Raw genomic sequence first — 25,985 nt, forward strand, 5'->3', positions numbered from 1 at the left:
TATATGAAATAATATTGGTAATTTCATGTTTGAAATAACGAGAGATAACAAATTGTTGAAAAACTTTCAGCATGTGCTTTTGGTAGTGTTATTGATTTTCCGGGTCCTGGTTATAGATATCTAAACATGTTTACCGTTTCCAAGAACAACAGAATGGTAACTACAAATGGGTCGGAATCATAAAGTAATCACAAAGTAATCACACATGAAAACAATTCATTTAGTCGCCGTGTAATGTTTCTATGCAATAATAGCGACCTGCGGTCTCGGTCACAAACATTCCCGCGGGCTTCTGCACAAAAGAACGTGTATCATCCCTACATTCACATAATAGTTTCAATTACTGACAGATTAAATTATTACAACTAGCAGCAAACGGTCTTGTTTTGTACAAATTGCTAGTCTGACAACAAGGAAGTTTAAAATTGTTTCGCTCAGACGTATTTTAACTATGTTTGTGTCTTGAATATATCGAATAATTGATAATAAGTAAGAATGAAGTCCTTGAGTCTTACCAACATACAAACTGTAGGTAAAAATTATCCCGTAAACATAAATAGACCCATGAGAAGAAAAATTAACAATAACTTATAACACGAATATACAATGAACTAAATGTCTCTATGGAATCACCTTTGATTCTACAATTAGTCGGTCCAGTGGTCCATGTTTTGTTTGCTTGGCATGTAGCTGATGCATTTCCCTCTAAATCAAAGCCTACGTTACAGCTGTACGAAACAACACTTTGATATGTTGTTCCTTGGCTTGCGAGATTTCCATTAGCAGGAGCTTTTGGAGGATCACCGCAATCTGTTAAAAAGTAAAATTTATTGTCATTTTATATTTCAGTCTAATGGAAATGTATCTATTATTTCCTCAGTTGTTTGTAATATTCGACCTAATATTGAATAATCATAAAAAAAAGCCTCGTCTTGGAACATGTACATTGCAACGAATCATTTGTTTATTTATTATATATGTTTTATCCAAACAAAGGGAAATACGTGATATATATATATTCGGGCTCGTATATAAAGCAGCACCGAAACTAATCTTATTGGGTTAGTGGACTTGCTGTGGCATGTGCGAGTTTGTTTGTACTGCTAGGCGCTTTGCCGTAATTGGTCTGGTATATTGTGGTGGTGATTTAGTTCGTATAAATTCTCTCTACTATATAATAATTTATAATGCGAACTTGTATCCTAGCGGATCTCACGTATGGGAAAGTCAACTGTTCTGAATATAATTATATCCCTTAATGCAAGCTATCTCTATATATTCAATGTATCCTCGAGATCCAGTTAACTTTCAGAGAGAGAAAATATAGCTTCTCTGGTCCCAATCAGTTAAAAAGACTAAAATGTCACTACTGATTTGTGAGACATGAAAACAGAGATTTGAGTATATATATGCAAATACTGAACCAGTACGAATGTGTAGTACAATTCGGGCTCGTATATAAAGCAGCACCGAAACTAATCTTATTGGGTTAGTGGACTTGCTGTGGCATGTGCGAGTTCGTTTGTACTGCTAGGCGCTTTGCCGTAATTGGTCTGGTATATTGTGGTGGTGATTTAGTTCGTATAAATTCTCTCTACTATATAATAATTTATAATGCGAACTTGTATCCTAGCGGATCTCACGTATGGGAAAGTCAACTGTTCTGAATATAATTATATCCCTTAATGCAAGCTACCTCTATATATTCAATGTATCCTCGAGATCCAGTTAACTTTCAGAGAGAGAAAATATAGCTTCTCTGGTCCCAATCAGTTAAAAAGACTAAAATGTCACTACTGATTTGTGAGACATGAAAACAGAGATTTGAGTATATATATGCAAATACTGAACCAGTACGAATGTGTAGTACAATTCGGGCTCGTATATAAAGCAGCACCGAAACTAATCTTATTGGGTTAGTGGACTTGCTGTGGCATGTGCGAGTTCGTTTGTACTGCTAGGCGCTTTGCCGTAATTGGTCTGGTATATTGTGGTGGTGATTTAGTTCGTATAAATTCTCTCTACTATATAATAATTTATAATGCGAACTTGTATATCCTAGCGGATCTCACGTATGGGAAAGTCAACTGTTCTGAATATAATTATATCCCTTAATGCAAGCTATCTCTATATATTCAATGTATCCTCGAGATCCAGTTAACTTTCAGAGAGAGAAAATGTAGCTTCTCTGGTCCAAATCAGATAAAAAGACTAAAATGTCACTACTGATTTGTGAGACATGAAAACAGAGATTTGAGTATATATATGCAAATACTGAACCAGTACGAATGTGTAGTACAATTCGGGCTCGTATATAAAGCAGCACCGAAACTAATCTTATTGGGTTAGTGGACTTGCTGTGGCATGTGCGAGTTCGTTTGTACTGCTAGGCGCTTTGCCGTAATTGGTCTGGTATATTGTGGTGGTGATTTAGTTCGTATAAATTCTCTCTACTATATAATAATTTATAATGCGAACTTGTATCCTAGCGGATCTCACGTATGGGAAAGTCAACTGTTCTGAATATAATTATATCCCTTAATGCAAGCTATCTTTATTTATTCAATGTATCCTCGAGATCCAGTTAACTTTCAGAGAGAGAAAATATAGCTTCTCTGGTCCCAATCAGTTAAAAAGACTAAAATGTCACTACTGATTTGTGAGACATGAAAACAGAGATTTGAGTATATATATGCAAATACTGAACCAGTACGAATGTGTAGTACAATTCGGGCTCGTATATAAAGCAGCACCGAAACTAATCTTATTGGGTTAGTGGACTTGCTGTGGCATGTGCGAGTTCGTTTGTACTGCTAGGCACTTTGCCGTAATTGGTCTGGTATATTGTAGTGGTAATTTAGTTCGTATAAATTCTCTCTACTATATATATATATATATATATATATATAATCTAAGCAAATGGACAACATGTTACGGTAAAAATGAAGTCCTCGAGAGATTGTAATACGTTATTGTTAAAAAAATGAACAATATTTGGTACAAACACATCAAATGCATTTTTATGTCAATATGTTGCACTGAGATGACGATAAATACTCTAATAAATACAAAAACAGTTAGATCGTAAAATCGTTATACAGTCTAACACGTTTATAGTGGTAATCACAGGGACTGACTGAAAGTGATTACAATATACTGATGGCCACTATATACAGTTTTAGATGTAGGACACCAAAATTGGTTTATAACTTGATAATGCTTATTATTCCTGTATTATGATATGCATACTAGCTTTGTTAAAGGGCTGATACATTGTTTTATCATATTGCAATATATTTTAACCTCACAGAGTTCACACTAAATTCATTCTTTATACAAAATATATGCTGGATTCATCTTCGCTTTCTTAAGGAATGGAAACCGTCTTGTAAATGAAGATAATAACTTTCAGTTTAAATTTTACCTCCTGACATAACGGCTTTAATATTATATTCAATTTAATATATTTGCTTTGGTAATAAATTGTCAACACCATCAACTTGTTTTAGAAACAATCAATTCGAGTTTTCTTTCCTTCTTTAATTTCACAAATTCAGGTATAAATATTATCTCAAAGGTCTAAATGGAGACTCACTTTTTACTACCCTGCATAACTTTACATAAAGGAACACTAAATCAGAGGGAGGAATCATATCAATAAAGAAAGCTGTAGCTTCTTGTCACCTCTTATAACACATGTTGGAATTTTATATTGTTCTTACAACAAAGATATATAATATCTACTTGTCGTAATTTAAAGAAGCGAGTATAAATGTAAAGTAGAAAAAAACATGATTGTGCACTTCAATTTTTCAAACAAACGGCTCTAAATAGCTATTATTTATGATAGCATATACAAATGCTGACTACATTTTCATATTTCAGTTAATTGCATTTCATGTTGATGTTCTAGATAAAAATTATATTTATAAATAAATGTCAAAGCAGAAGAATTTGAGCATAGTATACCTTGACCAAGTACCATGGAAACACTTACCATTGATGATACAGGTTACATTATATGCTGTCCATTTGCCTTCTTCTGTGCAAACTGTAGTGTTGTCTCCGTATAATGTATAGCCAATATCACAGCGGAATGTTGAAACAGATAAGTATGTAGTTCCATTTGTTTGGTCTACGTATCCGTTTGTAGGTACATTTGTGACGTTGTCACAGTCTTAAATTAAATAGGATGCAATTAGTATTACATTAGAAAATTTACTTCCACATTTTGGTTATATATATTTGCATTTCATGGATAGTGTTTTAGAGAGCCATCTTGACAAATACTGTGTATATAAATATGTTTGATCTTTACTGTATATACAGACTACATTTATGATATTCGTCAGTTCAGCTTTATAAAACATTTAATGGTTTACCATTCCTTGACAGATGTAAATACCATACGGCAGTACTTGTTTTTAAAGCAAATGAATAATATGACGCAGAGTTATATGTCAGAACTGTTGACTGTTTAAAACAATAAAGTGTACAATTTTGGATCAAGTTAATATTGCATTATGTACAAGACCTGACACAAACTATCTTAAATTAAAGTATTGACGTTTAGAAAAATATACCTACAAATAGTCGCAATGAAAATAGTCTTAAATATTTTAAGAAAGGTACATGACATATCTAAATAGTTTTTGTTGTTAAAATACGAGTGTCTGTCGTAATATGTATGACTAAGTCAACCATTTGATGATAAAATGTGTAAATTCTGATTTTTGTACGTTAATTGCGTTATCTGTTTATGTAATTATGGATATCTGATTTTACTTTCATTGTTGTTTGTATATTTTGTAATGTTATATTTTTATCATTATTATCACTTTTACTATTACATTTGTATTTAAACAAGCGAATTCATATTTTTTGTCGGTGTTAAATCATAAACTATCAATAGCTTATTATTACGGGTATATACAAAAGGCTTTTTTCGAAACTACGTTGTAAATGTGTCATTTATTGTTTAAAATTCTTGAAATTTAATTATACTCTAAGTCCAGTTTTTTGCTTACGTTTATAATAAAATTTGTACTAACTGTCACATATTAGAGGATGAGTATCATTTTGTCATTGAATGTCAGGAGTTTGTAGATATAAGAAAACTGTATATCTGGAAGTATTTCTGGAATCCAAGATATTTTAAATTTTTGCAATCATTTATTAATGTAAATAGTAAAGATACTCAAAAAAGGAAGTATCTAAATAGATAATCTCCAATGGTTAAATAGCTAATACACAAGTTTGCGTTATCCAAATTGTCTCTCCCAATGCTGTGTTATAACTGATACCTATAAATTACTGAAAGAATTGTTAAATTTGTATTTATATATCTGCTATCTTGCCATACATGTTGTATTCATTACTTTGTATTTACACTGAAGACATGCTAATCCGGATCTTGTTTGATTTGTTGCATAATAAAGATACTTCCATCCCTCACTTGGGATTTACACTCGAGTTTGAATGAACTTCCGGCAAGAAAATGATATAGCAATGCACCAAATACTTTTTCAATACGCTATTTCTGTTACTTTGAGATAGTTATGTACTTCGTGTTCTTGACAATCTATAAACAGCCACAGTTCATAAAGAAGTTATTTCATTATATGAACAGAAGAAGAAGTATCTTTATTATGCAACAAATCAAACAAGATCCGAAGCAATTTTTCTTGCATTTCTAGTGAATTACGGCAAAAATACTTGCCAGTGTAAATCTTTGACATTACAAACACATTACAACAATTCTTACACTCATAATTAACATGTATTAGACGAAAAGTGTTTATTTTGCTACATGAAAGCAGCCAGGATATGAAAATCAATATAGGGAAATCTTTTATATATTATAATTAGGGGCTGAGTAAACATAAATAAGTATAATAGATCATTTGCTAAAGTTCCAAACAAATCAGTTAGCAGATTAAATTCTCACCAACCATCTTTAAAACTAAATAAAAACCACATCTGGTGCCTAGCTTCTGAAGGGTGGTTCATACACAACATGTGATGCTAGGAAGTTAAAGGCTGTTTCACTTCGCACGGGCAATGGGATAGATTTCCACGACACAATGGCATTTGAATTTAAAAAGGTGATGAATTAATCTAAAACAACACATCAAAAATCTGTTTTAGATGAAGTATCAATTTAATCGTATATATCATATACGGGACGGTCTTTATAGACAGGTTTGACTGTATTTACATTATTTTTTTTTATGGCAAAGTACCATGAACATTATGCGGCATAGCACTTTTCTCTTTCCATGATGTTTGAGTCACAAAATGTTATCCCATGTCTAAGTTCAACACTGATTTTCAATATAACATGTCTGCCAAACATTATAATGATTTCATTTTTTATAACTTAACGTCAGTGGCCTAACGCTTACGTTTCACGATTTAAGAAAAGGTACCTTGAAAAATAGGTAAGTAGAAAGGATAGTTTTAGCGAATGCAAAACGGAGACGAAATTGGGCGGATGGACGTCACATAATGTTGTAATGAGGACTAGCATTTACTTATTATTTCTCAATAGAAAATATGATTATGACAATTCAACTATTCCTTAATCTAAGTTATAAAACAGTTTCATTGATTTTTTATTATGCACACTTCTCCGAGTTTTTATTGATCTCCCCTCGTATGTGTCACAATTATGGTCTCTGCACTAAAGTAACCTTTGGCGAACATGGCTGTTTCGCGTTAGACTTTTAGCTGTCGAGCTTGTTGGTTTTTATCAGGAAATCACCCTTATGACGCTTATTCAACGACAGATCGAATATGTTGTTGTTGTTTTTTTTTGTTTTTTTGTCTGTCTGAGGTACCTTGACGCCCTGTAGACTGCTCGTTAGGTTTCATATTTGGAATCCAACTGATGTAGCGCCGGATCAGCGTGGCCTAGCCGGGACAGGTCGGTCTATGCTTATGTGAATGCAAATGTATTTTCCATGACAGAAATCTGTAAACTGTAACCATACAAAGAGGTGTTTGCCTCCACATTCGTTTTTCGTTATTCTGAATTTGAGAATATTTTTTGAATAAAAAGTCATGAAAAGTCAGTAGCTACTTTTCAAATGATAACATGTCTCATTGAAGTTGGACTCATCACTAACTTAGTTGATACTTCTATAAATGAAATAGACATTGGCAAAGAGCTTCAGCTCAATTATAAGCCAACGATATCTAGGGCCATTAATGAATGCTAAAAAGATAACAAGGCCCGCGGCTGTTCCTTTCGGGGCCACTAAGGTGACACCGACCTCAGTAGATGTGAAATTCTCAATTGGTACTTGTTGTTTCCAGTCATCAAGGAAAATAGTACTATGTGTTAAAAATATTGACCTAAAGTTTAACACAGAGAAATTCCAGCTCTTTGTTGGTTTGGATAGGTCGTCATAAGCTGCTGCAAAGACACCTTTATAGCAGTTGTCTCGGTCCTTCTAGAAAATGGTTTACAAACTTTACCTTGGTTAAACAAGGTTACTGAAAAATACTGTCATTCAGCCGTGTTTCTTTATCAAGGACAATATTTAGATCTACACTAATTATTTCAACGAAGAAAACTTCTTATTTTAACTTTCAAAAGCTGATGATTATGCGCAATTACCTCGAGAGGTGTGGATTTAGACGCAAAGCGGTTATTATCTGAATACAGAATAAAGAATCCGGACGCGAAACCCAAGGTGCACAACTGCACATGCTGACCAACAGTCCTGTGAACTTTGGTGACTCTAGGTCAAATACTTTTGGAGCTACGCGCGACACAACATTAAAATGACCAAATTTTTACTAAGTCAGGGGCCATAACTCCTACACGACTGAATGAATCCAGACGCGAAACCCCAGGTGCACAACTACACATGCTGACCAACATTCCTGTAAAGTTTTGTGACTCTACGTTAAATTCCTTTGGAGCTAGGCGCGACACAACATTCTCGGAAGGACGGACGGACGGACAAGAGCAAATCTATATGCGCCCACCACTCATGGTGGGCACAAAAATAAGAGTGGGATTAGAATTGCAAGGGCATAACACGACATTCTACACAGTGAATTCCTTAGTCAGATATCTAAGATGCTACACAGGTCTGATGGGTTAAATACATAACTTCCATCACTTGAAATTGATCTTGAAAAAGTGGTTTATTTTAGTTTATTTACATGGTTTTTGAGTCGGCTAAACGCTGAAAGCGTTTGACGAGTTCTTGCTATCGCCTGATTTCTCATTCTCATTAAATGGCCTCACAACACAACGAATAGATGTAGTTCAATTAGATTGTCTCTAATTTCAAATAGTTCATTGATCGGATGAAGTTCAGTTATGTCAGTCTCATTTTCTATGACCAATATACGATGTAATCTGTCAAATTTATGAAGTGTATTTGTGCAATACTCTAATAAAGCTACGTATTTTCTTTCGCGGTAACTCATTAAGCATAAACACGCATAACGATTCTGCGGGATTTGGTAATACATTTGCGCATATGATTATGGCGACTAATTTCATGCCCTTTTGGCACAAAATAGCAATTAAGATATTCACAAATTCAAATAAAAACTGCATATTAACTTATTAGCCAAATATCCATTTGTTACCTATTTTTAAAAAATAGTCTTTAAAATCATTGCGCAAATAACAAATTTATTGCGCTGTGCATTTCATGAATTGCGCAGGCTTACCAAGCATGCGTAACATCCAGCGAAAGACAAAATATAGTTCCAGAAGATACTGCTAGTATTTTATTGAGTCGGGTACCTCTGAAAGCATTGGAATGGCCTTTTATCAAAGAGTTTACCACATCGGTGAAATTAAATTATGACAGCTTCATTTTAAATGGCCCGAATAAGATATGTGCAGTACGTTAATTCTTCCGCAAGCCTTCGCGGATGCATCCTAATTATATTCTGGGCACTTGTCGGCGAACACACGTGACCTAACAACGCTTCTACGACTTTGCGCTTCAAAATACGGACTTCGGTTCACCGAAAAAAATACTACAAAGATCGGCCAGATCAAAATTATGCAAAATCGCGAGTGGCGAAAAATGCAAACGTCTACATAAAACTTCGTTCTAAATCGTAACCTTTCTGGAATTTTGACTGGTTCGGATAATTTGCTTACGGTTCAGGTCGCAAAAAAAGTGAAACCGTCACCCATTCTGCGTTTCATGATGACACATGGGTTGAATGTTGCAGTCAGTAAGCGGATAAATTATCGGGAAAAGTTTGTTTAATTACTACTGATTTTAAAAATGATTTTATTTAATAAACAAATCGGCGAAACATTAAAATGTATTTTCTTGTAGTTTTTGAAATCGAAAGTAGATCGTCCATGCTTTGAGTAAAGTTTGACGAAACGAAACATTTTTTTATGTAATGATTTAAATAAGAGGTAATATCACCGTAAACTTCAATGTCAGATACTTCCAATTGCTGCTAAACTGTCTTCGTGTCATAACAACATTCAAGTAACAGACATGATAGATATTATTGTAACAGAAATGATTCTAGAATTTCTTTTTATAACACATACATAGAATCTATATCAGACTTATATTCTAGTCCTGAGGCATGGCCTGAAAGTAAAAATATGAAGTGACAGTCATTCATACTTTGGATATTGTAATACTAAAAGGAATCTGGGTTATATTTAGAAAGTGAAACATAAAATTCTCAGTTAGAAATCGCACCAAATGCTGTATCAAGGGTCTACATTTTCAAAATTTTCTTGTGGTTATACCCCAAACCCTACTTGCAGGAAGGGGTATCCTCCCACACCCTCCCCCCATATTGCCACTTTACAGTTTGATACATTTGCCCTTTTACCACCTGCCACAATGCCCATTTCAAAATCTGACTGCAGTTCAAAACGGGAAGCAACACCCCTCCCCACACCCACCTTGCTGACGACCACGTAAAAATGGCTCAAACATTTTTCAGCCCATCTGTAGAGACCGTACCATAGCTCTTCGCATACTTTGATTTTTCAAACTAAAGTGATTTTTACAAGTGCACCGGTTACGATAAAAATGTAAACAACGGACTCTGTCTATGAAACTTTGAAATGAATGAATGACAGTCGATCTTAGTCATAATACTGATTAACAGTGAATGCTTATGACTCCATGTGTTGCAGAAAGGTATTTAGTTTTGAACTGTAATTTCCCATCAGTTGAAATCCTCTCAAAACTGGTAAAAAAATTACTTATATTTGGACAAAACTCACCGGCTTTGACGTTCGACAGCTGCAAAAAGGGCAAATATAAAAGATTCAGTGTAAGTAATATTTCACTGGTACTACCAGTTAGTAAGTTCATACTCTGAACAACACGTCAGAGAAATTTGGGCAAATTTGACCGATTATGACGTTGGCAGCATTAGATTATATTTTTTCTTTACACAAAAATTGCCGTTAAGTAGCAAAGCGAATACGCCGATAATCCGGAGTTCACCGATTATTGTTCCAGTTCACGCAATGTAATTCAGCAATTAAACTGCATAGCTATTAGCTACTGCTGTTATAGGGAAGTGGTAGAGTGTCTGCCTTAGGTGTGAGAGGTCCTGGGTTCGAGTCCCAGTTAGAGCTTAACTATTTAGATTCTGCTAAAGCGTAGTTTTGCTGTTAATAGACTGTTCCAGATGTTCTAAATTTTTAGCACACAGTATCATGGATCGTTATTTAGCAATCCAGATAAAAATTGAATGTTAAATCAAATGCACCCAATTAGAAAATATTGACAATATTATGTCCCTTTGATGTTTATGCTCTCCATGTTCAAGAAGAGTTACATTTCCTTGATCACAAAATTTTCGTTAACATGAAAATATTAAATGCTCATAGCTCCACATTTCTGGTTAAAATATTGTCTATATTTCTGTTTTTGAGAAATATATAGACATTTGTCTTCATTTCAAAGCTTTTTAGCTTCAAACCTATGATTTGAAAAACTTAGGTACTATCTCTACTACATGAATCAAAATGGATAATTGAAAGTGCATGGACTTGGGGACTACTGGCATGGTTTTGAAGGGGTTAACATGTCTGAAATAGAATAAATGATGGTTTTTACTAAAAAAAGAACTGCATTCATTAATATCGGTTATCTTTTCCGAAATTGGTAGCTAGTCCGAGTAACTTCCCTTAGTTTCGAATGCGCAATTTTCCTGTCAGTGTAATCATTCATGACACTATATATTGACACTCAGCAACATTTACATTATCTAAAAAAGTATGTATACTTTAAATTCACATCACTTATAATATGATTGAACAATGCCTAGCGTGTGACACGGTTATCGCCAGGCTAGTTATCTGTAAAATATCTGAGCAGTTCTTTCGTCCATCCGTTACAAATTGTATGTGACAATCCGCGCTATAACTTATGAATTTCAATATATAAATTGTCATATTCAAATTTTATCATGTGCGAATATATACCAGCCGATAATTGCCTGTTTTGGTAATGCCGGATGCAAATGTTTACTGGAAAAATATATATAGTCATGGGCAGTATCTTAGTGTCAGCTGTAAAATTGTAGTTTGTACTTTCAACATTTTTGTTTTTGCGAACCACTCTTCAATTTTAGAGAAATATATTGGGTTTAAATACTTGTATAATGTCAATCAAAGTTTTACTAGGCATCGATTGAATGTCAATTTCATCAATTGTAACAAAATCTCTGTTCAGTTGGGAAAAAAAAACAAACTGAAACTGGTAGACTATACTACCAGTACATCAATCATTAGCCGACTCTCAGGCTCTTCAGGCCTTTGATTAATTTTCCCACGACTTCTCGGCGATTCACTGCAAAATTACTGCGCCGGACGAACGGTAACTCTAATAATAAACGGGAGACAACTTAGGTGTCAGCAAGTGCATGATTTTTTTAAAAAACCTGTCGATGTTTATAATTTCTTATCAAATAACGAATCCTATTCAGAAATTCGTCTTTAATATCAGAAAATTATTACTTTCTATGGATATTTATCAAAAAATATTACTTACAGTGCACTATTTTGCGAATCGAACTCATTTTCGCTTTTAGTTGTGAGGCACTTCCGTTATACTTTTTGACAGCAATAACAAAATACAGAATGAATTAATAAAGTCATATAAACCGACTGCTACTCAGATCACTCTAAGTGTAGTTGTTAAAACAACATCATACTTGTTTTAAAATTACGTTATGAGATAAAGTTTTTCTTGAATTGCATTATCAATTAATTACGTTTAGCTGATTTTGCATTTACAACTTGTCTGACCCCGTTTTTTACGTGAATGACAGCAGTCTCATGCAACTCGGTGCAAACAGATTTATGAAAAGTATGGTGGAGAATTCAAGGACACATTATAAATGGCATTAAAGTGAGGATAATTGTATATTCGCCCAGTTTTGATCATTGACATTCCTGCGGTGTATTACTAAGTGTTGTTAATGAGATTAGAAAGTTACTTTTGCATATATATACATTGATTGGACCTCTCAACCCTTATTTAGGGATTTTAAGACAATACATTTTCAAAAGCTGTTGAATGTGTTTTTATATTTCAATGCATTGTAGTTCATGAATACCAAGTTGAAAAGAAATAATGGAACCTTTTCTAGGCCCTTATTGCAAGCCACTCGACTTCTGTAACAATACATGTTTGATGTATTAAGGGAATATACCTTTTCAGCTTTGGAATGTGGCTTTCATTCACCACCATATCTTTGCATATGCACTATTTTGTAAACAAACTAAATACTGTGTTTAGCTTACATATGCAAAATGAAAATAAAGACATTGAACTTATTTATTTAACTGTTTATTTTTAAATTAAAATCTGTAGGATATTAATAAATGTTTGGACAAGGTAAAGCACTATTATTTTCATAAAAAAATAATTGTTGACTTTGAATGTACACAATAAGCGTATGTAATTCAACAGTAACTTTCTTGTTTGAGATTTGTTTCATTTTTATTTTAGTGAACAATCCTTTGTGTACTTATAACAGTTTAAACAATATTCATTTCATGTACCAAAACTTTGTACTTTTTGCAGATAAATTTTATCATACCAACACCCACTTTTTTCTAATTTCAAAGTCTACGTCCCCTTAATTTCATTGACTTTAATCGTTCTGTTTTGGACAGAACTTTTATCAATTGATCAGATATGTTAATAACTTTGTATACATGATCAACTTGAGGTTGTATACAACATTGGCAGATTGAATCACAGTAGAACATTGACTTTACTTATTTAGTTTATTTCAGTACTTGGTATTTATTCACGAACTACCTTATAGTTAGGTTCTACATCTGTTGGTAACGGTTTTTATATGCGTACTGTACGTTTTGATTGAGAGGTTTTTGTTGTTTGTTTTTTTTAAATTGGTATGGCTATTTTGAAAAACTTTGTAACGGCGGGCAGTTAACCTAACCAGTATTCCTGGATTTTGCACCAGTACAAACCTATTCTCCGCAAGTAACTGCCAACTTCTCAACATGAATCGGAGGTGGAGGATGAATGATTTCAGACGCAATGTATTTTATCAAATTGTCACTGAGAACATACGCTTCGCCCAGGGCTCGAACTCGCGACCCCGAGATCCGTAGATCTGCGCTCTCCCTGCACTCAGTTCTTTATACGTAAAACCTGCAAAGAGGTCTGTGGTGTTACATAACCATAATAACAACTTTATAGGGATCAATGTGCTACCGTAAATAAACTCCTAATTCGGGCCCGATCTGACTACTTTTCTGACAAGGTAAAGTTTTGTGGCACTGACCATAAAAGTTTGACCAAGATTATTATTATTATTATTATTATTATTATACCAGATTTATATAGCGCCCTTTTTATGATAAACACGTTCAAAGGCGCTTTACATATAGCAGACGCAGCCACACAGGTCGCGACATTCATCCTCTACTAGTACAGACACAGCGCGATCTGACCAGAGGGACAGGGTGAGATAAAGCCCCCGAACAGACAGAGAGAACGATTTAGATACAGACGTGTCCGGCTAACTTAGCATAGCTCTTTGCGAATAGACAGCCTGGTTCTTTAACGTGCCCGGTGTATATAGCACCGATACACGCGAAGCCGTCTTTCCTGGGAAGAACCAGAACAGGCCTCTAGTTAGGTGGGAGACACTCAAGAGCATCTCAGAAATTTCCAGTGCCTGGACTGCGATTCGAACCCGGACCTCTGGATTGACAGTCAAGCGTGTTACCACTAGACCATCGGCCCACCAAAGATAACCAAAAATCTACTAGGAGACAGTTATCATGCTGCCAATCCCTCCAGCTCGTCCTCAAAGGAACTTGTTCAGAAGTTTTGTGACTTTTTCATCGAGAAAATTGAAAACATTAAGAATGACATATTTCGCATAGCCAAACTGATTGTGATTCAGCAGACGTGCATTGTTCAGAACACCAATAAGTAGCAAACTGTCTTATTAATTTAGCTCCTGCAAAGACAGAAGAGGTAGAACAAATCTCCAAACAAATCCTGTGAACCTGACCAACATGGTTTTTAATAAATCTTGATGAGCTCTTGTCTTTTATAACAAAAATCATAAGTACATCAGTGATCAGTGAAATTAGGTTATGTACCAAAAGAGATTGAAAGAGCTAGGATAAGACCTCTGCTTAAGAAACCAGGTCTTTAACCAAATATTCTCAAAAACTACAGACCTGTGTCTTATCTCCCTTTCATTTCAAATATCTTAGAAAAGGTAGTAGAAGCGCGTCTTGAGTGACACCTGAGTGAAAATAAGCTACACGAAGGACTGCAGTCTGCATACAGAAAGTTTCATTCAACTGAGTCGACTTTGATAAAGGTACAGAATGACATCTTCACATCTCTCGATCAAAAAGAGATACAGTTCTTCTGCTTTCCTTTTTATTTCTTTGAAACTATCGAAAAGAAGTAAAACGGGACAGAAAATAGTATCAGTATCCATGGCAAATTTATGGTAACTGTGTCTTTCAATTTCTCTTAGACATACATTACTATATCAAACTATATCAATATCCTTTCATTTTCTTCAATACTGAAAATGTGAAAAAATTAATACAATGAGAACGGGACACAATTGTGTACAAAACTAACATATAGGACTTGTTACGTTTCCTTATCATTCACAGTGTTCAGAGATATCAAATTTCCTTTAGTAAATCCAAAGTTATTCCCTTTTTTCAAAGAAAGGTCTTAAAAAGAGACGGCTTAATCATTATTCTGGGCTGAGTTATGGTCTTCCTCTTTACAATGTAATATCACAGGCGCTTGAAGCTCTATCAATAAACATATGCATTATCATATCCCACCCACCTAATGTATTATGAGATACTTCAAGAGGTCTAACCTATTGACTGAACTTCAAACATATGTGGTTATATTAAATTCACTTCAGTAGATTTAATGTCAGAAACATGGGACTTGCTACCTGGTATCCCAACATCCTCATGAACCATAAAAGTTGTGTTACATTTCAATGCAAAACCATTATCTTCTGCGATTTAGAAAGAAAGCAATAAATTTGACAATGACTTCCTAAGATGTCCGAGTAATTTGGAGAGTAATTTGACAAATCAGTGGAACTTAACTTAAGGTTACAATTGAATTATGATATTCCAAATTGCTTGAAGATGCATTAATGCGCAAATGAAATGCAAAAGGGAATGTTTTTGTCAAAATAAAATCAAAATCAAAATTATAAGACTTTGGACATGAACTTGCTTTATGATCCTTACAATCTGTTTTGGACGTCAGTGCTAAACCTTTTTTGAAAAAAAACATCAACAAATTAACTGTGTTTTCTCAGGAAAAATGGGTAAATTATTTTGTCAAAACAAAAGGTAGTGTTATAAAGGTGATATGAAAACTAACGATATAATCTTTTTAAAGGTTTGTGTGAATTTTCCATCAAATGCATGGACAGATGCGTGGATAGATTTTTAATACAATAAATTTCAACTTTTGGTCATTTTCAAACTGAAAAAAGGGAAATGAATTCGTCAAAACAAAAGTCACACATATATGGGACCATTCAATCAATTTTCAAGTTTCAGTGCAATACATTTGATTAAGAGAATTAAGTAAACAGGGGAAGGATTTTGTCAGAATAACAGACAGAGTTACAGAACTTGGTGTGTAAAGTACTATTATGATCTCAATTGTATGTGTGACTATGCAATCAGAAGTGTAGATTTATTTTAAACATATTGAAAGAAATGTCAAGTTTTGGAAAATTTTCAAATTGAGAAGGGCAGACAATTTTCATGAAACGAAAATCAGAGTTATGATCCTTGGTATGTGTCTTTTGATAAGACTAACTACAGATATACAGATATAGTGCAAGTTTCGACATGATATCAATACTGGTTCCCCAGATGGGACTGGACCGGACAGGACAGAGACTGGGATGGACGGGACGAAGTGATTCCTGTATAGGCCCCCCTCAAGCAAAATTCGGTGGGGATATAATTATACAGTCAGTAAAAAGTATAATATTAACTTGTTCCTTACCATTCAGCGTGCAATTAACAGAATATGTATCCCATGAGCCATCCGCCATGCACTTTGTAAAGTTGTCTCCATGTAATGTATATCCAGGATTACAGGAAATGTCGGCCACAGCACCAAATTCTGTTCCATTTGGAGTTTCAATAAAGCCGTCTCGTACTGATTTAGGCGTTTGACAATCTATGAACCAATATGAAATACTTCAAGTATACAATCACTTTGCAGAATTAATTACAAAAAGTGGCATGCAGTAAACCCTTTGCACAGTGTCGATAAAACACATGCGTGAGTTAATGAATACTTACATTAAAAATTGAGTATGCAAAACTGCCAGCAGTCAAACAAATACAAGTACAAAGATATTTTGTAACTGACTATGTTCAATCAAATTTAAATAGCTGCGTTAACTTATTGATATACCTGCTATATTTCGAAAAAGATTTCACAGCATGTTTTTTTCTAAGACTGCCAATTTCACAACCAGAAATAATGAATGCTTTTACAAGGACGACACAATATTCAAAATATTGATAATCTTTTTGTAATCAGATACTGATTTTTGATAAGACATGGAGGTCAGTCAAAATGTTTGGTTTGGATTACATTAAATGAAACGAATATTTAAATTTAAACCTTGCAGAATAGGCTAAGATGTATATGTGTGGCAGAAAATGCATCTATATATGCTATAATGTCTTAACTGTTGAAACACAAACGATATTAAACTTTAATGTTATATTAAGCCAAAATAAATCGTAGATCAATATTTCTACCATACTGGTTCAGAGCCTAAATCCGGACAGTGCTTAATAATTCGGACACCGTTTAAAAATGCTTTACGATCATGATTTTTTTACTGAAATGAACAGGATCGACGCAAACGAAAGGTTTGATGACCAGCTCTCAACAACAGTATACGAATGTAAGCTTTTTCAGAGAAAACTACCTTCAAATATCCGCACCGCATAAAGTGAACATTGTGTGGGGATGACGTCATACAGCGCGCGCCAGTTTATTGAGGTGCGACGAGGTACTGATTAAATAAGAAAAATATTCTGCCATTGTAGACGATTCTTTTTGTTTGCTGATCGAAACTGACGTAAAAACATGTTTTAGAATTCTGTACTACCCTCAGTATTTATTTAAAAGATTTAACCAATTACTGTTATATATCAATTAATTCAATAGAAAAAATGCCAGCATTTTGCAGACAAGGAAAGCAATTCGTTAGATAAAATCGGCGCAGTGTCATTATAATGATCCCCGTAGTTGTGTCAAAATGTATAACGACAGCGACAGAATCTGCATGTAAGAAAGAATAATTTTAAACATTAATTTTTGTTCAGATAAATTTTATTATATTATTGTTATATTTGGCAATTATATAAAGTTAGAAACTAGTCTATATGATCACGTGATGAACAGGTAATAAAGTTTTATTCGGACGGAGATGTTTGTATATATTTACAGGACTGTATTTGACTGCTTTATTTTAAACGAAGTCGTGCTTATTGTTATTTTTGGGTGCACATATTCGTTGCATTTTATACCCAAATAGTGTCCGAATATTTAAACACTCTGAATGTCAATTTTGACAGCTTATAATGGCCCAATTCGGGTGACCTTTCTATGATGAAATCAGCAATATACGATTTTGTTGTTTTGCAAAGAGATTTATAAAGAACCATTTTGTGCACGTGTGGTTTCATAATGCAAAGTTACTGTCAAAAACCCACCAAAAATGTCCGGATTTAGGCACTGGACCAGTAATGATTTTATTTGACATTGTACTGTTTAATAGATTAGAAGCAATTTGGATTGATATAAACTGATTTCTTTTGTCAGATATAACAACTTGGACACAGATCAACATTTTTGGATGTACAAAGCATTCAAATGATAGGGATTGGAAATTCATCTACCGGTTTTTTAGGACAATCCTGTCTGTAGACAGAATCCCCATGCCGATGAAATAATTTATCCGAACGCTGCAGCGCCTCATACCGTTTTGTCTGGCTACCGACTAGATTTTTTTTTTATAATTCTGTTATATATTCTGACTTTGAACATCAGTCTTTGCTCTGATTACCCAGTGTTTTGAAAAGAAAAGGGACATAATTATACAAAATTTGAAAAGGAGTTATCTTCTATGAATAAAACACAGGGTCTGAACACAAACTACATGACGTTTTGCTACAAATTTTGTATGGGAAGCTTTTATTAGGCAAAGATAATCAATTTACACAATGCAGTACAAAATATTATTTTCAGGATCTAAATGATTTAGGTACATGTATTTTGGTTGTTAATTCGTTTATAATTATCTGTAAAAGAAAAAAGAATAAAATACTTTTCAATAGTGTAGATAATAAAGAGTATGGATATACATTTTTATACGCCCGAAGGGACGTATAATGTTATGGTTCCGGTGTCCGTCTGTCCGTCCGTCCGTCCGTTAGCAATGTCGTGTCCGCTCTGTAAATTGCGAACCTCTTGAAGGATTTCAAAGAAACTTGACACAAATGTTCACTACACCAAGACGACGAGCAGAGCGCATGTTTTGGATGTGTCATTTCAAGGTCAAGGTAACACTTAGGGGTCAAAGGTCATATGAGTGTGTTTCCTGTCCGCTCTGTTACTCTTGAACTGCTTGAAGGATTTCAAAAAAATTGGCACAAATGTTCACCACACTGAGACGACGTGCAGAGCGCTTGTTTCGGATGACTAGCTTCATGGTCAAGGTCACACTTAGGAGTGAAAGGTCATATGAGTGTGTTTCGTTTCCACTCTGTTACTCTTGAACTGCTTGAATGATTTCAACGAAACTTGGCAAACTAATTCTTCATACGTCAGTTAAGTAAATAAATAGGTTTAAATATTAATTTAGCGTGCACCACAGACCAGAAAAATAAAACGTCGTGTAGTTTGGCTGTTTTGGAATGATTTATTCAACTGCAAAGAATATATTCAGCTAATATAGATACATTTAAATGTCTCTAAAATAGGTTTGCTTGTATCCTTCCCATGAACAAAAGACTGCATTGGCCGAATTTTATCATACAAAACTGACTTAACAGCTTTAATTTTTTGTCAAACATGAATTATTTATAGTTACATTGTTTTAATTGCTAGCTGTCATAATAGGATTTTACTGAAAAAAATCTAAACTGATTTATTTTGAAATGAATACTTTTGACATTGTTACCTTTTACTTGACAACGTGTTTCGTTAGTGCTCCAATGTCCTGACGCTTCACATTGTATTGTCTGTGATCCATTAATGTAATATCCTTCATCACACGTGTATGTAGCTTTAGACCCATATGTTGTCATGTTTTGAGCATAAGTGATATTTCCATTCGTTGGCTGTAGCAACCACCCACAATCTGCAAACAAGGGGGCCTTGATAACCCTATATCGCTCGCCTGAATAAAGTTGACTGCATGAACAAATTTCTTAGCTTAAGCTTTAAAAACAAAAAAAAGGTCAGGGTAAAGATTATGCAAGATTATTTTGAAATCTGTAACAAAATATTACAGGTGGTCCAAATCTTTTTGCTGTAGTTTAAAACATGAAAGTCAGTAGGTCACACTGACGATCACTGAAAGTCAGTTTAAAGTAAAACTGTACATGTCATCTAAATTTGAAGGCTGTACCTTAAAAACAAGTAAATAGGTCTATAGGTCACATTCATGGCCACTAAACGTCAGTTTTGAGATCGATGTGCAAAACTGTACATATCACCAAAATTCCAAAGCTAAATCTTTAAAAGCAAGAAAGTAGGTCAGTACGTCAAATTCATGGTCACTGAAAGTCAGTTTTAAGATCGGCATGCAAAACTGTACATGTCATACGAATTTCAAAGCTGTATCTTAAAAAAAAAAAACAAGAAAGTTGGGACAAAAATAGCGAATTTTAGCCCCTTTAAGAGGCTTTAACGCTTGAACCCATAACGGGATCTAGTCAATTTTCGACAGGAACCGAGATATAATGCCAATTAAAGTTGTGTGCAAGTTTGATCACAAAATGCGGTCTCTATCGGTAAAAAAATAGCAAATTTTTGGCCCTTTAAGGGATCATAACTCTGGAACCCATGATTAGATCTAGCAAGTTGTGTGCAAGTGTGATTAAAGTTGATTACAAATTGTGGTCTCTATCGTGTTCACATGCTAAGATCTGGCCAGTTTTCGAAAGGAACAGAGATAAAAAGCCATTACAAGTTACGTGCAAGTTTGATTAAAATTGATAACAAAATGTGGTCTCTATCGTGTTCACAAAAAAATGTGGAAGGATGACGGACAAACAGACGACGAACGGACGGACTAACGACGGACGAAGGGCTATTACAAACGCTCACTCTGTCATTACTGTGACAGGTGATCAAATAAAAAGAAAATGCGTCTTTATTGATATTGTACGAAAACAATAATGCTATTAGAAAAACGCAGATCAAACTTACATAAGTAAGTATAATCTTTTAATCAACCGCCATACCATTGATGACAACAAAGGCAGGTTAAATAGATACATCATTAGATTTCAACAACACAATGTGGCATGAAAATCAGAAAAACCGACGTTAAAATAAATTGCCAAGATTTAAATACGCACGTATATATAAGTATGTTTAGTAAATCTCTATGTGTAACATGCGTCTGCTGAAATAAAAATAGAGGATAGTTATTTGCTTTAGTGAAAGATCGAAATATATTTTACCGAGTGAACGTTAAAATGCAATATTTTTACGAGTGGATGCGCCACTCGTCAAAATGTAAAATTATGGTGTTCGCGAGTGAAATATATTTCGATCTTACACTGAAACAAACAAATGTTCGATTAATTTTATGCACTTTTAATTGTTTTAACAAACTTAGATCCAGTTTTTCCGCGCAACGTCACATGCATTGCATCATGACGTCATAATGTCGTAACGTCAGGATATCTTTGTAGAAAAACTGTTATAGTTCTATTACGTTTTCTGATTTCTTTTACATTCTATAATAATAGAATGTACATATTTAGGATCCTGTTAGTATTTCTGTTCATCTATATCTTTATTGAAGTACTTTTTTCAAGAAATTTTCTTTTATTCATAATTCATATTCTTTCGCATTCAAGTGTAGTTCCGTATCAGTTAAAAATAAAAATGATATTTTCACTATTTGGAACAGTGAAAATATCACTATTATTTCACTGATAAATTTCAGTATTTCACTGAAGAGCATAAATTAATTTATCAATTATCACATATATACCGTGTAACCCGGTGTTGATCATTTACGTTTTGGAAGAAATTTTAGAAATTTCAACTGTACTCGTTCGATTACGTCTTTATTTCCTGTTCCCCAAAATTCAGAGCCGTATGATAAAATATTATTGCCTACCTAGCGGGGAAAGTATATATTTGTCCAAACACGCGCCGTGGATATATATTTCTGTCTTTCTCCAGGGAAAAGCCTTGTCTAAAATAGCGTGCACTAAGGTGACGTCACATTATACTGGCACTATTGTGACGTCATAAACTATATAGATTATGTCAGGAAATACCCAAATCTATTCGTCTGCACGATTTATTTTGAACGTGATAGGTAAGAAAAATGATCTAACATGTCTCCCTGTGTAAGACAGCTGTTTTCCCAACCCTCGGGACAGTTTGGATTAAAAACCTCGCTAACGCTCGGTTTTCCATTCCACACTGTCCCTCGGGTAGGGAAAACCCCCGTCTTACACTGGCAGGCATGTAAGATCCTTATAGGCTTGATAGTTTTATTAAAAATGTCAATTTGAATATCAACCGGGAGATCCAAACGATGTGAATTTCTAACCTACCTGTACATAGCTCATGTTGCTTGAGATTTACACTTAAAAGAGCCACATCTATTAAACAAAATACCCAAATATTTGAAATCATTTTTTTTTCCATACGTTCATTTTTGAAAAGAAATTATAGCTAGGTTGACGTCATTTAGAGAAAATTATTATTTTAAACTTTAAGGTATTTACTGTCGGTTTCCACTGATCACAATATTGGGCTTAAAGGTCTAAAGATTCTGCATACCTGATTCTGATTCTAAAAATAGTATAACTGTGGAAAAATGCATGAGTGAATTTAAAAATTCACGTATTGCATCGTATGATAGCTTGAAATAATAACACCATTTTCAAAGTTATTTTGGAAAAAGAAATCATTTAGATCTTTAGATATAATGAAAACGAAAGAGGTGAGAGGTTCTCTCCCAGTCGAACGCCGACATTGCATGTAAAAATATTGCGAACATTCAGATTTCAGATTTCATTCTAACGCACGATTCTATATTTTGGTACATATTTTGGATTAGTATCAGACATGTGCCATCAATATTATGATTCAAAAGCCTTTGCCAAAATTCGTTTTGGCATACTGTATCAAACGCTTGTTTAAGGTCAATAAAGGCACAGAACAATTTTCCCTGTTAGTACTTTGGTACTGAATCAAATGATGAAGTATTAACATGTTGAATTGTTTCCTAAATCCGGCTCGGAAGCTGTGCAAAAAATATTTTCTTCTATATATTTAGACAATATGTAATTAATTACACACGTAAACAATTTGGCCTAGAATAGCTTAGCCTTGTACGTGGAGAGATCCTCTTATTATCAATAGAAAAGTCAAAATTGTTAAATACTGGTTCAAACTAGTGAATAGCTTTTTTTATAGTAATAATGTTTTGTATACTTTATATGTATATATCTCCCTATCTCCACGTACAAGGCTAAGCTATTCTAGGCCATTTTTACAGTAAGTGTCCTCTTTAAAAACATTCTGTGCACTTTCTCAATATTATCTGCTCGGGAAAATCGCAAAATTCTGAACTGTAATTTAAAATTGATGTGATATATGAGTCAAATAAGTCTAATGCTATCGTAAATACTTTCACTTTGTAAGACATAGATTTTATTCCCATTTACAGAAACAAAGACGATATTTTAAAGCCAGAAATTCACCTACCTATCATTACACTCCTTAGTTGCTTGGGCAAATTGTTTACGTGTGTAATTAATTACATATTGTCTAAATATATAGAAGCTGTGAGCCAATTACTAAAATGCAACATTCTACTTTTAAAACTATTAACAAATACAAAATAAACTAGTTCATTCAAAAAATGATGTATTTCAACTGTCACAGATAGATTAACTCGGTATGGAACTTTGTTTAAAACATTAAGTCAAGTAACTACCTTTATCTAACTTCGGTAACGTATGTTTCAGAACTACACAAGAAGACACATTATAACATAAATGTACACCATATTACAGAAATATACTCTAAACTTTGATGTAAGAGGTTGCGAGAAGTAACTATTTAGAATCAGTATCAGAATAGTTCATCATGCATGCGTAAATGTATATGTACATACTTACAGAGTATGCACCATTTGTTTGGAATACGCCAGTGGTGCATTGATGTCTTTCTGACATATTTTGTAATAACTCTTTTAGTTAAGTGTTGTTTGTTTGTTGTTGTTTTTTGTTTTTGTTTTTTTTTTGTTGTTGTTGTTTTTTGTAGTAGTATCATTATGCTACATCCTAAAATGCATTGAAACATACGTTCCTTTAAATATCAATAATAAATATACCAATTAGTATTACACATACGATCAAACAACAAACAGATGCGATGCACAACTTCCTGATTCCAGGACGACCTCAATTAATAGCTGTGAATCTCATAATGTCAAGCAAATGCATGACTATAGATGTATTCATAAAAGTTTGGCACTTTTTCAATGGCTTACGCATAGAAAGGTTTTTGAAGGGATTTTGGCATTGTGACATATCTGAAAGTTTCTATTTCCAACAAAACAGATCAACAAACGTTCAAGCACCACCATATAGGTTAAGAACTGTATATGCTCATTCCCGTTGGCGTAATCAGATATGGCATTTTCCTTTAAAAAGGGGTCGTAAATATTTAGCTAAATTGTGACGGAAAAATGCAATCTGCATTTAATCATAAACTAAAAAAATCCTTTCAAATGTTTATGAAAACATAACTACAATGATCTTTTTCACTTGACTTTTAAAAGAAAGTGACAATTTCATTATATGTTTGACTCTCCATTTCTACTTATTTTTCTAGGATACAATGTTTAAGTAACATCTATCTGATACAAATTAATATTACATTATAGCTGCATTCATAATCCTTAGAATAAAAACTGAGAGTAACATGTTTAGTTTTAAAAGATATAAAAGCAGCATTCAAAATGTATTGTTGTAATGTATTTTGAAAATGGCATCATCGTAAATAAGACTAGAGAAATAGGTCATATTTGGTAACGTAGTTTTCAATTGGAATTAACTTAACAAAAGATGACTTCTTAGAACTCATCCATATGTATGTTTGCAAATTTATTTCCCGCCGCCAGTTTGAAAATGACAAGACATTGTCGTTATTAGATTTATCTTTATTAAAACTTCAATCCCTTGAAAACGTATTTGATTTGTTTTAAACTACTGAATATTTGAACAGTCGGAGCTTATCAATATATGTACGTGTAACCGGTTTCAGAGGGTCTTTTTGTGAGCGTAACATGTTTAAATCAATATCAGGTGATTTCTGTTATAGCTTTGACTTTTGAAGAGCTAAACCTCTTTCATATGTTCATGTTTGATCGAATTCAAGGCAGCTATTTGGAAATTTGGAAAATGAAGGCCATCTTAATTTGAATAGTCTGTGTAACTAAATAACCTTTGTTCTTTAACAAACTTCAAATTTGGGTGATTTAGTTACTACGTACGTAATAACTACTAAAAACCTAAGGTAACATACTACTGTTTGCAGATCAAATTGCCCCTTCAACTTTTTTGAAATCGATAGAGTTGCACGTTTACGTCACAAAAACGGTGAAGCTGAAGCAATTTTTGGAGTAATCCTGACAGGTTAACCCCACCTCATCCACAATAAATTATTCAATCACCTTGTCGTGAAACTTTTTTTTCTTTATCTTGACGTCACACAAAGCGCGCGCTCTGACTCTATCTTTGAAGTATCGCCGTACATGCATACATTGTAAAATGCAATAAGGTGATAATAGATATGTTGTTTTAAAAGTAGAATATAGAATACGTTCAAATGAAAACAGCGTTTTTTGTTTGTTATGACACATATTATCGACGAAATTTCCAACCACGCAAGGTATACAAGGTTTTATAGAAAGTTATCATTGAACCTTCAAGCTGTGCAACACTTGTAGGTCTAATTGTCATATCTATAAAAACTGATTTATTTGATATTCAAACTTTTGCAGTCTTCCGTAGCTCAACTATCGCAAATCTAACTCCATAATCATATAATCATTATAGATCTAGCTTTTTTTTTTGGTGGGGTTTACGTGTATGTAAATTTATCTACTTTTTATATTGAGTTGTTTAAACACTATTTCAGTTATTTACATACATGCAGTTGATAAAC

At 33.8% G+C, this 25,985-nt stretch overlaps 1 protein-coding gene across 1 annotated transcript in view; it reads right to left on the reverse strand.

Moving 5' to 3' along the window:
- The window catches only part of LOC123559669 (uncharacterized), a 52,170-nt gene that overhangs the window by 17,434 nt on the left and 8,751 nt on the right, over window positions 1-25,985 (reverse strand). The window contains exons 4-6 of the mRNA XM_053516816.1: window positions 19,735-19,914; window positions 16,533-16,709; window positions 3,998-4,177 (exon numbers count right to left, since the gene is read on the reverse strand). Coding sequence (XP_053372791.1) covers window positions 3,998-4,177; window positions 16,533-16,709; window positions 19,735-19,914 — 537 coding nt within the window. The remainder of the gene's footprint in view (window positions 1-3,997; window positions 4,178-16,532; window positions 16,710-19,734; window positions 19,915-25,985) is intronic.

The sequence above is a fragment of the Mercenaria mercenaria genome, chromosome 10 (assembly GCF_021730395.1).
Source record: "Mercenaria mercenaria strain notata chromosome 10, MADL_Memer_1, whole genome shotgun sequence".
Lineage (NCBI taxonomy): Eukaryota > Metazoa > Mollusca > Bivalvia > Venerida > Veneridae > Mercenaria > Mercenaria mercenaria.